Here is a 15,108-nt window from a genome sequence, read left to right as displayed (position 1 = left end):
CAGATTAGCAGAAAGTTGATCGGTTTAATTCATCACTGTCAAGTTTTCACAGCTGGAAATTCAAAGGCTGGAGGACACCAGGCAGATCTGACTGCCTTAGAAATTGGACAGGCTCATGAGCCAAAACTCCTGCTGGAAGACTGATCAAGACTGTTCACATCCTTTAAGCAACCTGATCAGCTGCACCTTCATTGCAGGGGTCTCAGAACAGAGGCTGAGCTGAAGGAATTCAGGAATACATCAGCTATGTTTTCTGAACTGCTCATTAGAAAGACTTGACATTCAGATTTTGTTTGAAGCACTGAGTGTGTTCTGGATGAAAAGAGTAGAATGAAATACATCACAATGACAAACCAATTAACCAAACCTCCTCATCACCTGTTGCCTATATTGTTTACAGTGTGTGCCTTGCATTCTCAAACACTAAACACAAAACCTTCTCTTTGGCAGAGCTGAACAGAGTATTCCTCTGTGTCACTCACACAGTCAGATCTGGCCCACGGCCCTGCCAGCCCCTCTCTGCTTTGCCATTCTCCTGCCATCAAGGCATTTCCCTGGCTGGAGCCCCAAATCTCACACTGCCCCTGCTTGAACTGAGACCATGCCACCCAGAGCATGGCACAAAAGGCTCAGAAGCAGAACCACAGCTGAAGCCTCTGCCCAACTGTGTTTTGGCGAGATACACAGTTTAACCTGTGGTGCTTTCAACAAAAGTTCATCTATCTTTTTTCAGTTCATGATTCACTTTTTGAACAAGGGACATTAGACACATACCTGTCAAGATTACATATCCACTAAGGCTTTTCTTTCCCCAAGTCCTTCAAGCTTCCTCATTCTCTGATTTGATACATGCAAAAAAAGCCATCTTGTTTTCTTTAAACTACTGTTAATTGATTTCACACCCCCCTTGGGCCTAATTACCTCCACACAGCTGTTCAGGATCACTCCAGTTTTCCAGGGCTTCCAATAACAGAAGCAATTTCCACATTGCCAAACTTCTATTGAATGTTAGATAGTTCTACATCAGAACATACTTCAGTCTTATAACAGCCTGCCTTACACGAGGAGACAGGGATTAGATAACAGCAACACTATTCCAATTCTGATGCAAAGGGCTCCTATTAAATAATCATTCAGAAGATCACCATGCAGTTTCAACTAGCACTGCTAAGGCTACTTGCAGGAAGCCAAGGTGGGAGCAGTCCCAGCTGTACTCCACCTGGAATCTCTAATAGCAGCAGTGGAGTGGCCTAGTTGGGGGTAAGTAGGTTCAGCTGGAGGGTGGGAAACATGAGAGCTGACTTATTCTGATATTTTAGGGACAACAAAGGCTATAATTGCTTTTCTTTATTATTCTGAGACTAAATACCCAGATAGCTAAACAGTTAAATCCACAACCAAAGTAATGTTTGTGCTTATGACACAGCAGCCCTAAGAAGGAGCTTCCCAGGAATTTGCTTTAGCTCAGACAAAGCTGGCATCTGGTTTGATGAGGCCACTGAGAAGAGGATGAGAGGAATTGGATGGAAGGTCAAAGTTAGAACAAGGAGCAAAAACTATTATATATAATAATATATATATATTATATATATTATAATATATATATATTATAAGTAGCTATTACAGCACAGTTCCTTCCTACATCCAGAAGGGAGCATGATTTTTCTGTATCACAGCATTGCTTGGCTGCAATCTGTTGCTGCATGTCTGCTGAGGAGAAACTCCATGTCTGCTGCCTACAGGCACCAGGAGTGCTGCTGGAGGTGAGCCCTGCTGTGCAGCACCCCCTATGGCCTTGATCCCCAGACAGACACTGCAAGGAGCAGACACCCATGGAGCATGGACTCAGTGCATCACTTGAGGCTGGGGAACACAGCTCAGTGCTTCTCAGTGTTCCACTCTCTCTGGGCCATTCTTCTCCACACACCAGCACCTGCTGCTTGCACAGCTGCTCCCCATGCCTGGCCAAACGGGCACAGCAAGAGCCACAATTTGACTGAATGGAGAAGAACTCTACCCTCTGTGCTAAGGGAGTCTGACCCTGGAGGAGAGCTTCTCGTGGCCAATAAGATAGCTGTAAACGTTTGTAATGGGGAAGTATCAAAGGGAGGCATTGCTGTATCCTCAAGAGGATCAATGAAGGGCATAGAAACCACGAGGGAGTGGCTCACAGACAGATCCTGCTGATGGTGAGCAAGTGGCTGGGGCTGAGCTGTGCCCAGGCTCCCACACAAGCCAAAGGGAAGGTTTGCTGGCACACAGGTACAAGGAAACTCCCTCATCCCTTGCTCTTTGCACGCTGCCGTTTAATGACAGGATGAGTCAAAATCTGGGAGCCTTCAAGGAGCCATCCTGGACGCTTTCCTCCCACGGCCGCTGTGATTTCACACTTGCCTGCAGAGGGAGACGGCTCCCCCTTATTAGCCAAATTTTGTTGACACAGTTTGGTGCCATCACCTTCCCAGACTGGAAAAACCAGCCGAGGAGCTGACGTGGTCGCTGTGGGCTGAGGACAGGCTCTCCTGTTGGGATGCTGACATGGAAGGCACACCAGGACCCTCCTGTGTACGAAGCACCGGGACTGATCATCAGTACCTCATGAGCTGCTTGAAAATCCTGCTGTGCTCTTTCACACCTGCCTGTCCCCAGCCCAGAGTCTGACCCTGGAAAACACTCATTTGCAGTCCCAGGGTGCCTGCAAGCAAGGCTTGCTGTGCTCACAGGGCCACCTGCCCCAGCACAGAGCAGGTTCCCCCTAGGGCTGGATGAATTCAAAAAGTCTCAGAAGTGTTTTCCCTGTGCCTCCCTGCCCACAGAGCCCTGGCAGAGGTTTGTGGGCATAGGTGAGACTGCCAGCACTCCAGCTGTGCTCCCTGTAAACCAGCAGCAGTGGGCAAAGGCAGCATAGGGCTCAGCTTTGGGAAAGCATTGAGTCATGTCCTACTTCTCCTCGAGGGGGAAAAAAGATTAGGAGGGAGGATTTGTTTCCTGCTTGGTGCCCCTGTGTATGGCAGAGTAGGGCACACAGCAGCCAAGAAGCACCATATCCAGAGAGAAGGAATCAGGGCTGCCAGACAGGCAGAGCTCACCCCAACCCTTCCCCAGCGCAGGTTTTGGCCCTGCCTGTGTATGTGACAGGCTGCTCATTATTGGTAATTGAATTTAATAACCAGCTGAAAGCAGCATTGTACTTTCCCTCCGTATTCAACACTGAAAGATGAATGTGGAGAAATCCAGAGTAAGCTGTGCCTTTATCAGGAACACAGCAGAGTTAAGAAAGTTAAGAATAAATACAAAAAGCTAGAGGAGTTCTCAACTTTGATAAATCCAAATACCTGCAAAGAACCAACCCACGACTCAAAGGGCATCTGGCCATTTCCAAGCTCATACACTGCTCTCCCCAGGGAGGACTCTGGGGGATACACTCTGAATGTTCACTGCCTGCTCATGACACCCTTATGCAGGGGTTTGTGCTTTACTTCATTAAAAGTAGCTTTCTGGCTGAGTTGTTGAAATGTCTTTTCATATGCATATTTTAACTCCCTGGCTGAACGTGCTTCCTGACTGCTGTATGTTTGGAAGTGAGAGCAGTCAGGAGGAGCTTAAGGACATTGCTGGTAGCAGACAACATGCTGGTGGTGCCATACTTTTATCTTACTGCCTTGAATCTCTTTCTGAACCTGTGAACAGCAAGAAGGCAGCACTGCTAGCAAGCTGGAAAGTGGTCTTCAGGCTTTTGTAAAACTGTGCAGGTTCCTTGAGCCATAAAATTCTCCCTACTCTTTCACTTGCAAGCAAAACAAGGTGCAGGTCTTCAGCCCCCACTAAGCCCTGGTGCCCCTGTTGATGACAAAAAGCCACCACAGGGCAGCCTGCAGCCATGCTGCAGAGCTGGTACCAATATATTTCCCCTGAAATAAAACACCAACCTTGAAATTTAAACTTGGAGGCAGAATGGTGCCATGTAGCCAGTGGTTTCACCACCTGTGCACACTCCCTATTTGTTATAGCAGCTCACCTTGCTCTCATCTGCCCCGCTAGAAACAATTGCATTGCATGTCCTCATCTCAATGCCATGCTTTGTAGCAGCCCAGTGGGTCACCAAGCACAGCACTGCCTGCAGCCAGCCTTAGGTACTCAAGGGGCTGTCAGAAATTTCAGGAAGAACAGCAGCAGCTTAGAGCCACAGCCTGTTCTCACTCATTCTAGACAGGAATCATGTCTGAAACCTTTAGTGCAGCCCTGCTGCACGCTGAGAGCTGGGGAGGGAAGGCAGCACTGCCAAGCATCAGAGAAGTTCCAGGTCAGAGCTGGGCACTGCCTCAACCCCAGGCACCCTGGGATCCCAGCCAAACCACTGCTTGCTAGGTTATGCACTGTGCTGCACCTCAGCTGGAATGAGAAACGCACACAAAAGCAGGCAGGAGCAGAGCCTGGAAATGCCAGCAAGGGCAGACGCGGCATTGAGGTTACTCTAGAGCTTGTGGCAGCTCTGTGGAGCCCTCAGCATAGGGCATCAGCAGCAGGGCTGTGAGCCAGCGCTGCAGGAAGGTTGTGCAACTGCACCCAGGTGTGGGTTTGCTTCAGAGCCCAGGGTGAGTAAAAACACGTGGGTATAACTCCACACCACATCCCTGATGGGGACAAGAGCGTGTCTGCTCATGTTGAAATGAGAGGGACATTTTCCTCAGAAAGAGCAGAGCTTGCTGCTTCTACGACCAGCCTGCATATGGCCCATTGACTGCGTGCGGCTCCCTGAGCTACTGGCTGTTGTTCCCACAGCCCAGGCACACACATCTGCTACAAATTCTTCTTTTCCTACAGGTTTGGAGGTTCTACGGGCATGGATGTGTTACAGGTGGAGCAGCGAAGGCAGACTGAGAGCTGGGAGAAGGCCAAGTTGCTGACAGGTGTCTGTAGGGGCCCAGAGGTATGTGGAGGAGTGGCAGCGGGGATAAAAAGGGAAAATAAAAGGTTCAGAGACTTGCATTAAACCAAGAAAAACAAGATTGGAGCACTGCTATGTGGAGGAAAGAACATGACTTTATTAAAAAAAAATAACAATAATAATTTAGCTCAAATACAAAGAAGATTGCCAAGGGCTGACAGAAGCAGGAAGAACGATATTTACCCACAGAACTTTAAACAGACCAATTTCATTCTGTTTCGAACAATGCTTCCAGTGCCCTTCCCTGCCCACAGCTCTGCTCAGGTCCTCACCTGCATGAAGGAATCCTGGCTCTCGGGGCTCCCGGTAACAAGCCAGAGGAGAAACAGAACCAACCTAAAACCAAATGCTATTCCTACCTCCAGAGTTACCACAGAGATGCAGAAAGAGAGAAGAGCAACACCAGCCTCTAAAACAATGTGCAATAAGAAGGGAACAGCTCACACTCCTCCCTGGAAGTCTCCCTACCCATGCCCCACTCCCAGCGTCCTGGCCAAGTACTTCCACCCATGCCTGAATTCACATCCCCGCCCACTGATGCAGTACACAGAGGTGTGCACATCGGCCTTCGCAATAGTCCTCCCTCCCCCCGGCTCTTCTCATCCAGACCCGCTCATCTCTTGCCTCTCTCTGTGCCTGCGTGCCGTACATTTCTTGGCACGGCAGCAGCTCATTTCGCAGTGAAGGGATGTGCCCTAGAACACACTGAGCCGCTATTGAGATTTCTTCTGTTCTGTGAAGTGGCCTTTCACACAATTGCCATTCTGGTACACAGGGCTGGATGCCTTCCTCCTGCACCACACCACAGACTTGTAGAGGATAAATCCCATGCCGGCCAGGCACAGTAGGAGGAGAGCCAAGATGTCCAGGCAGAAGTACTCATACAAGGAGAGGTCGTAGACAGCGGGGCGCAGGTATGGTGCTCCATCATGACGGAGGATGTACTCCAGCCAGTACACTGTCCTGTTGAGAGCGTGCATCGGTGTGTCCAGATGCAGAGCAGAGATGAGCTTAGCTGCTTTTCTGTAGCTGCAAGGGAAGAAGACAAGAAATTATTGTTCTCATGGGGGCTTCAGAGCTAAGTGGCCTAATCCATCCAGGGGTGCCTTCAATGTGCAGGTGATTCATTGGGCCAGAGGCACATTTCCTTCATGATTTTCTTTCTATCTGCTGTGAAAGCCAGTCTGATGGCAGAGAGTATGTTACATGTTAGCAAGGCTCCCTCAGTTCAAGTCCCTCAGTAGGAGGGCTGCTCAGTGGCTGCAAGCAGATCACTGCTGTCTGTGGACAGCCTGTGCCAACATACCTCATCCAGCACAGTCACATTGGGTGACCAGCCAAATCCTTCAGCCTGCCAACTGCTTACACCCTAGCTACTTACTCTGAGGTCAGTAGTAGAAGGCTCCTAACGGCTGATTTAAAAAATAATACTAATTAAAGCTCTTGGATGGCACTTTAACCACTATTTGCATCTGCTGTACTAGACAGTGGGGGCACTGTGTCACAGTGCTGCAGCAAATCTCAGGAAGGCACCAGCCCCTGCACACAATGATGAGCTCGATGCACCTGAACACCTTACCTGGGGTCAGCGATAACTGTGACAACAGCCTGGTAAAGCTCCTCTTCTGTCACACTCTTCCAGTCCATGAGGATACCCATGCCCTTTGCCTGCACTCTGGTCATGATGTCAAACTGATCCCCATAGAATGGGAACCCCACCACTGGCACACCGTGATAAATGGCCTCAAATATCCCATTCATCCCACAGTGGCTCACGAAGGCTTTCACATTGGGATGGCCTGCAGGCAGAGAAACAGCAGCAGGTCAGTGCCTTCTGCACTGAAACAGGGCTATTGGTGGCTTGCTCATTACATGCAGTCTGTGTGTGCTTAGTGAAAGCCAAGCATGCTGAGCAGAGAGACTGAACATTAATCTTGGCAGCCCAAAACTTGCTGGACAGAGCCAAGAGAAAGTGGGAGATATGGGCTGAGATACAGCTTCAAAACAGGTGTGAGATGAAGATAATGTCATTTACAGATGATACACGCGAGAAGTGAGAGATTTTGACCTATACAGATGCTTTTTCCTTGTACAACACACACACACAGCCTTGCTTTACCTAGCAAGTCATTTTGGGGCAGCCAGTCCATCATCAGCGTGTTCTCACCCAGGTTTCTTGGCTTCTGTCCGAAATATCTGTAGGGCGAGATCAAGAACAAGATGGGAAAAGAAAGGCATACAGGCAATTACAAATTCAGTCGGATTAAGAGAGGGAAAGGAAACAGTGATTTTCATCCAACCCGAGTTAAAAGGGATCCCTTTCCCTCCTTACCTCCACACCACCCGCTGCGGGAGGCGGGCGAATGCACCAGCCATCTTCTCCACCAGGTCACTGGGAAGAGCTCGGATTCCAATGCCAAAGGAGACAACAACGACACCTGCATCTGCTGCTTCCACCCAGAGACGCAGATCCTGTGGGTAAAACACGCACAGACACCTTGAAATCTTGTTGGAGAAAGGCCCTCCCCCCTGCTGCATCTGCCAGAAGAGAACAGCCTATGGGAAAGGTGAAGCCAAATCCATCTCTTTTTAAGTGGGAGAAGCAAGGAAACTAGGAGAGATCAGCCAGTACAACTGCTGTGAAGCAAATAAAGCATTCCCCTTCACATTGAGCTGGGAACCTCTCACTATGGATTCTGTCTGCCTTCAAGTTCCCCACATAGCAGTTCACCGTCAGAAGCATTTTAGAGAAGTCTCTCAAAATGTCTTTGAATATGAATACTTTCTTGAAACAAACAAACAACGTGTTGTCTAAGAAGATGAAGGGCAAAAATAAACACAAAAACTCATCCTGTTTTTAAGGAGAAAATAGAGTGATTAAACCAGAATATTTTACTAGTAGTAACCTATCCTAGGTACATAGGAGTTACAAAGCACATCTTAGTGTTACTCTCTGGGGATGTTTGCCCTTTCTCAGGCACTTGAGGGGACTTGAGCCTTTCTTTGCAGTAGAGCTAAAAGAGTCCTAAACCTCTCCAGCAGCCAAGAATCACAGTGATTTCAAAACGGGGTTTTGGCTTCTTACTTCTCTTGAATCCCGTGTTTCCTTTCGAGCAATACAACTGCTAGAACTGTTAAGGAAGAGGAAGTACTGGCTTGGCTTTGCTGGATAGCACTTCAATGACTCACAAGGCAGAGGATTACACTATCCATTGTAGTTATGCCTTCACATCTGGCTTTCAGAAATAGCATTGAAGTTGCTAAGGGAAGTGCGGCTGACCACCAAAGATTCTTAACTCTCAAATACATATCTATATTTCATCGTGCCCTAATTAAAGGAACTCTCTACTGTGATGTTTCAGATGAGGAAACAAATCCTTTAATTACATAACCCTACTCCTACAGAGATGGGAAATTCCTTAAGCTACACCTAGACCTACCGAGGGCCTCTTTCCTGTTGCTGTCCCATAAACTGGGCACTGACCAGCCCACCTGCCTGCTGCCATGACAGCTGCCACCTGCCACCAGACTCCAGACCTATCTCCACCACTCTTCCCTTGGGTGCCTTGGGCTCTGGAAGCCATGAAGCACATGAGTAATGCCACAGCAAACAACTCCCTACTTTATAAGGCAGGCGTGTATGCGTCCAGGTTGGACCGAGCTAGTGTTTTGCAAGATGTGCAAGGCAGTCACTCTCTGTCATAGCTTTTGGAGCATCCTACACAAATTGCATTACCTGCATGCTGTGTTATGTGCAAAAGGGTAATATGCAGGCATACTTATCTGGGGGACTCCTGATTCAAAGCACCTAATCTCACTTCTTCCTTCTAACTTCAAAAAAGAGAATCCACAGTCACAACCTAAAGCTGCCATCAGAGACCTTTACAGGCATTTAATCAGGTGAAACTTGAATCTTATCTCTATTTCAGTCTATTAGTTGGGACGGCAGGACAACACAACTGTCTCAGTGCCATTATCCAAGCCTATTTCCCCACACTGTTTGTAAAAGTGGTAAAGCAATGAGAGGAATGGGAGACAGGTCCTGCTCCATTCCAATGCTGTCTTCATTTGGAGGCTTTATGGGCTTGTCCTTCTTAATTTATTACTGGGGATAGAGAAGTACAAATCAGGGAAAGCCTCTGGGATGCCTGGGGAGTTTTCCTTTGGGCTGGCACTTATGAAAGAGAGAACAATATATCTTGGTTTTGTATACTTTGGGACTCCACAGTGAATTTTATGAGAAAATAAACACAGCTCTCCCTTATTTGTTCTTAAGGCTACATGCTTGTAGGCAGAAATACCCTGTGAGAAACTGGATTAAGTAAGAAATTCAGGATTAATTTAAGGCAGCAGTGAAGCAACGAAGACTGACTGTTCTTCCTACTTCCTCTTAAAATGCAGGAACAATTTACTTGTCAACTACTCCCAAAGACAACAGTGCCATTACAGGACACATCATTTTACATTGACAACGTAGTTGACTCCCACTTCAGAGAAGACAACTCTGTACCTTTCCTGCAGACCCACAGTCCTCAGTGCTCCCAATCTCCTTACTGCACACTGGCACCAAAACAGCCTCACAGCACTTATATAGCTCTACAGAAGATTTGCACCAGGTATCTCCCCAGGTTATTAGGCAACCGTGGCTCAAACTTTTCCCTCACTTACCACTGGAAGAGGCTTTGCAGGCTCAGCAAGGATGCCTCCTGTGAAAATGACATGGGGGAGGGTTGGCCGGGGAAAATCCAGCACCACATCGTTACAGAGGAAGAAGAGGCTTGATCCATGGACAAGGTCTAGCATGGATATCTTGGGCTCCACGCCATGCTTATCCATGAGATGTTCAAACTTGGGCAGGATAACCAGTTTTGTGGCCACACGAGTGATCATGTAGACCAGGAGATTCCAAGTCCTGCCAAAGAAGCTCATCCTGTCAGTCATCAGGGAGTTGAACTCAGGGACATAAGCAATGGGGGAAGTGGCACCAATCTCTGCTGGAAACCAGAAGCCAGTGGAGATCACAGCGTATTTGACACCGAGGATGTGAGCCAGGATAAAGCCACACATCTCATTGGGATCCACCAGCAGCAGGTCAAAGTGCTCATGCCGCAGTTTCTGCAGGAGGGTAGAGTTTCCCAGCACAAGGTCACAGTTTTCCAGGTACTTCTCCAAAAAGGAGAACATCTCCAGAGAAGTCATCTTCCCTTGGAAGACACGCTTTATCTTCTCCTGCACCCACGCATCTGCGCTCTGCTTGCTGAAGATGCCCCAGTACCTCTGCACGCGGAAGGCAGGCAGTTGGGCTTCCAAATCCCTTGCCTCATGGAGCAGCAGCACGGGGTCATGGCCCCGCTCAGTCAGTGCCTCTGCCACACGCATGAAGACTCGCAAGTGGCTGTCGAAGACGATGGTGGGCATGATCAGCACCTTGGCACAGCAGCACGGCTCCAGGCTGAACGCAGCCACTATGAAGAGAAGAGCAGCAGGGCACGGTAATACCTTCATCTTCTTTACTGCAAGAAGAGACATGTGCCATTTATATAGTACAAAATGCGCAGCGACACACTTGGACAGTTAACAACTGAGACTGCAGCTGCAATCCAGAGACTCATGAGGTGGGAGAAGGGAGCAGTGAGGAGTTCTGTAAAGGGAGGAGAAAGGAAAGAAAGCACAAAATACAACCAACAAAACTGTCAGGTACTGGGATGTACAAGTTGTGTTTTCCAGAAATTCAGAGCCTCTTCTCTGTGCTGGTCTGCTCCTCAGGCTCAAGAACAGGTGGGCTGACTGCAGAGAGCAGCAATCAGAGGGGCCCTGCTGGGTTACAGTACCAGCTGGGGCACCTGCTGCTCCATCCCCATTTATCACTACAGGATCAGCACAGCTGGACTTTACTTCTATTTCTGCCTGCCTCTGAGCCTTCAGTAGCCATACACGCTCGCTGGGAGGCTCGCAGAGCCCAGCCAGACAGCACATTCTTCCTTTAGCATTGCAAACCATCATGCTCGGTGCAGAAAGGGCAGGAGAGAGCCCACACCTTGGCAGAACTGAGGGAGAAACCTCAACCTCAGGGAGTGCAGGAGGGGTCTGGGTGGAAAGCTGCCCCCTCCCCAGTAATGGATCAGCCTTGAACATCAGTGAAAAGGGCTGGAAAGGTGAAGCAGGTGCTGGGATATCCATGCAGTGGGAGAGAGCAACCCCAGAGACAATGTGCAACACCCAGGGCACACTGACGCCCCTTAGTCACACTCCTACAGCTGTCACTCCATTTGCAGTTTAGTGAAACACACAGTGTTTCTCTTGTGTAAGGGTTGTTGCTACATCACTGGAAGCGAACGCGCCTCACCCACACCTCATATTATTTTGGGAGAAGAATTACATGATAATTATTTGGGAACAGTCAGAAGCAGAGCCATGTCCTGAGGACCCAGTTCAGACTTGCTGGGAAGGGGGTGGAGAAGGAGCTACAGCAGGAACAGCTGTGAGTGGATGTAGGATGGCCCCACACACTAAGCCTCAAAGGGACTACGGGGATGTGGTGAAGCAAAATGTGAACCAAGAGAAGCACCATAAGAAAAACATCCCATCCCTCTGCCAGCAGGAGCAGACCATGCACCGTTCTGCATGGCCTGTGCCCAGAGAGGCACCTGCAGGCACTGGTGCAGCCCAGCCCTCTGGCTGCACAAGCACAACTCCCACAGCCTCCGCTGGGCTGAGAACAAATGGCCTTCAACAAGAAACCACCAAATTGTGTGGCACCGGAGTGCAATCCTGCTGGGGGTGGATTCTCTGCTTCTGTGATCTGGAAGTGTTGGGCAAGGGGCTGAATACTGTGAGAAATAACAATGGAAAGAAAGGGAAAGGTTTGTAAGGAGTCAAAATACATCCTTCCCTTTGCATTTCAAATGCTCAGCAAAACATTAATGGAATGTATTATCAGTGTAACTGGAGCAACCAACAGCCACAGCTCTAAAGACAGATGATACTTTTTTGGGTACTGCGTATTGGGCTGAAGCACTAAAACCATCAGCAGCAAGCAGCCCAGGCAGATGCCCACACAGAAAAGGCAATGAGCGAAGACCCCATAGCAAGAAAGTTGTGCTGTACACCTCTGCTTCCCCACCAGTATTATGTATTGCCTGGCTCCTGCAGGACTGGGAAACCCAAATGCATGGGGCTCCATTATTTCCTCCTCTGCTTTTTAGCCTCCACCTCACTCCTGCCAACAGTATGAAGCGTTTTTCCCTGTAAATTTCTCAGGAATTAACAAAGCACCAACAGGCATCTTCACCTGAGTGCTCTAAACCCCTAGAACAGGAAACCAAAGTTTGCCTCATCTGCTGGGTGTAGTCCAGAGAAAACAGCACTGTCTGCTACCACCAGGCTGATGGCAGCCACTCTCTTGTGTCTAGTGGATGAAAACACAAGTCCCATGCAGGCAGGCGGCTTAGAGCAGCACAGCTGCTGCAGGACAGCACTGTGTTACCAGTGGGAGCTGCCCTGGGAAATCTCTGGTAGAAACCTAGAAGATACAGTGCTGGATAAAGTCTTGTGTTGTTTTTATAATGCAGAGTAAGCAGTGCGCAAAGGGTCTGCTCAGACCAGTGAACCTTCCTGGCATTTCCCATTTGACATCCTCACAGCAACCACAAGAAGTACCAAGAGTTAGTAAAGCCCACATCTCCCAAAGATCAGAGTGAGAATCACACCAGCAACCGAGCTAACATCAGAGCAACCAATGCCTTGCAACACTTCCACACAACAGCATCAGAAGTGCTCCGTTCATCCTTATCCATTTTGGACAGAGTGATGCAGTCCTGAATTAGGTTTGAACTTGTAGGACCTGGGGCCATCTCCAACAGCATTCCTGGGTCATCAGGGTGGCACAGAGGAAGCTGTGCAGGCACAGTGGGGATCTGTGAGCCAGCAGCACGTTGGCAGCCTGTAGCTCACAACGGGGAACCTCAGCACCAAACAGAACAGATGATCCTTAACAACCAGCAGGATAAATTAAAGTCTGTATGTTGGTTTGTCAGGGCATCTGAAAACACACAGCTTCAAGAACTCAGGCTACCCAGAGTTGCCCAACACTACACCTTTGCTTTCCCTCTGACCATATGCTAAACCTGTTCACATGTCTGGATGTGTTCTCCTACTCCATATGCACAGACTTCCCAGCTTCCTCCTGGCAGGGTTGGAGATGCTCTGTAGCACTGTGTGCTGCACCATCAGGCTTACAAGAAGGCTCCCCTCTTGTTTGAACCGTGGTTGCAAAACATAGTAGAAGCAGCTGAGATTAGGCTCTTTGAGAGCATTGGGGACAGCCAGACAGAACACTTCCCGAACGTTCACGTGAACCACAGAACTTACGAGCACACATAACAACTCTGTGCACACTTTGGGCTAAAAGCAGGTTGTAGGATGCTCAGGTTGAACAGGTTCCCAATGTTGCAGAGGGAAGCAGAGGGACAGGAGAGCAGAGAGCTTCAGAGGAGAGGTCAAAGGGATGGGAGGAGTGAGAGCCTCCACAATGCAGCTCTGTCATTTCAGCTCCTTGCTGCTTAGGAGCGCCACATTAAAGGAAGAAGTCATTAGGTATCCCAAGAGGTTGTGCAACCTGTGTAGGAAGCACCTGGGACTGATAAAGCCCTGCCAGACGAGTCGGGCCACGTTTAGCAGAATTACAGAGGCAGAGAAGTTGGAGATAAGACTCATATTCTGTAAAATCATTGACGCCTTCACGTAAAGAGAAAAAAAAAATAAAAAAATTAAACCCAAAAAAGCACACACAAAAAGCCTACTTGGCTCTGAGGACGCAGCAGGAACGGAATGGAACCTAACCGAGCTGCCACAAGGGCTGGACTGGAGGAGGAGGGGAGGGAGGTTGCGCCTGAGATGCGGTTTCCGAGAGGAAGATGCAGTGAGCAGCACTGGGGCTCAAGCGTCAAGGTACCGAGCTAGTTCCCGAACCGCACAGCGAGGCGGGCGCCCGGCTCGTGCCATCCCGCAGCCCCGTGCAGCCGGCGGGGCTCCCGCAGCGCCCCATCCCTCCCTCCCACCGCGAGCGCAGCGCAGCGCCGCCCCCCGATGCTCTCTCCTCGCATCTCTCCCCGGCCCGGAACCCACCTGCAGAGCCGCGGCCCGAGCGGCACAGTGGAAGTAAGGGAGCGGCCGGCGCCCGCCCGCCTTCCCCTTTCATGCCGGCCGGCGGAGGGCGCGGGCGGGGCGGCCCCAGCCTCAGCCCCGGCCCGGCCCCAACCCCCGGGCTGCTCCGCTCCGACACGCCCCGGCCCCTCCAGGTTGGGCGTGGGGAGCGACGGGAGGGCCGCCCCCGCGGGTGGGCACAGCCGGAGTGCGGGGACGGGGCGGCGCGGGGGTTCCGCACGCGGGGCCGGGAGCCCTGTCCGGGCTGGGACGGGGTGAGGATGGTGGCTGTGCGGCAGGGCTCCCGTACCGGCACCGCACGCCCCGAGGAAGACCGTCCTGTCTGTCCTGTTCAGCGTTAATCGCGGCTCCACCGAAGCACCTCGTGGGAAGCGGGCTAACCCCGGGTCGGCGGCAGAGCAGAGATGTAGGCTGAGCCTGCCCTGCAGCAGCCAGAAGCAGTCACTCCTTAGGAGTGCTGCGAAGCGCTGCCCGGTGCTCTCCTGCAGCGGTGCCCGTGACATTCTGTGAGTGCTGCCGAGACCACGGGCAGCATCACCCCGCCTCCTCCTACAGCACGTCCGAGATGGAGGACAGTGGCTCCACTAACACGGACATCATTACGGACTGACTGATAGATGGCATTAATCACAGCGTGACAACCGGCAATTCTGCTCTCCCAGCCTTCCCTGGAGGCACAGCACGAGGGGAAAACCAGCGCTGCAGCACAAGACCTCCAGCAGGCCCTGCTCTTCTGGGTGTTCCCTTACCCTGTGCAGGCTGTCACTGAGCAGGAAGGCATCAAGGGAACACAAATTAGACCTGTAATAGGTATCCACGTTTTCCAGTCGTGCCTATTGATTCTTACTCCCACAAGTTGGTGCTACGTAACTTAGAATACTAAACACCGTAAGGTTAATCTAGCAGCAGCAGCACTAGAAGAGAGCTGGTGCAAAAGGGGTCTCAAGAAGTCTCAGCTTGTCTTACCATCAGTAAACAACCTTCTGTTCTCTGTC

At 50.2% G+C, this 15,108-nt stretch overlaps 1 protein-coding gene across 1 annotated transcript; it reads right to left on the bottom strand.

Annotated features, from left to right (window-relative positions):
• Positions 1-5,021: 5,021 nt before the first annotated feature.
• Positions 5,022-14,205, bottom strand: LOC107315928 (2-hydroxyacylsphingosine 1-beta-galactosyltransferase-like). The gene is made up of 6 exons (XM_015866870.2): positions 14,075-14,205; positions 9,617-10,461; positions 7,281-7,420; positions 7,068-7,144; positions 6,528-6,747; positions 5,022-5,977 (listed from the first exon to the last, which is right to left on the bottom strand). Exons 1-6 carry the CDS (start codon positions 14,145-14,147, stop codon positions 5,662-5,664), a joined length of 1,671 nt encoding a protein of 556 aa, XP_015722356.1. The 5' UTR covers positions 14,148-14,205; the 3' UTR covers positions 5,022-5,661.
• Positions 14,206-15,108: the final 903 nt, after the last annotated feature.

The sequence above is a fragment of the Coturnix japonica genome, chromosome 6, assembly GCF_001577835.2.
Source record: "Coturnix japonica isolate 7356 chromosome 6, Coturnix japonica 2.1, whole genome shotgun sequence".
Lineage (NCBI taxonomy): Eukaryota > Metazoa > Chordata > Aves > Galliformes > Phasianidae > Coturnix > Coturnix japonica.
The sequence above is the reverse complement of the archived record's forward strand: the minus strand, read 5'-3'. Positions and strand labels throughout refer to the sequence as shown.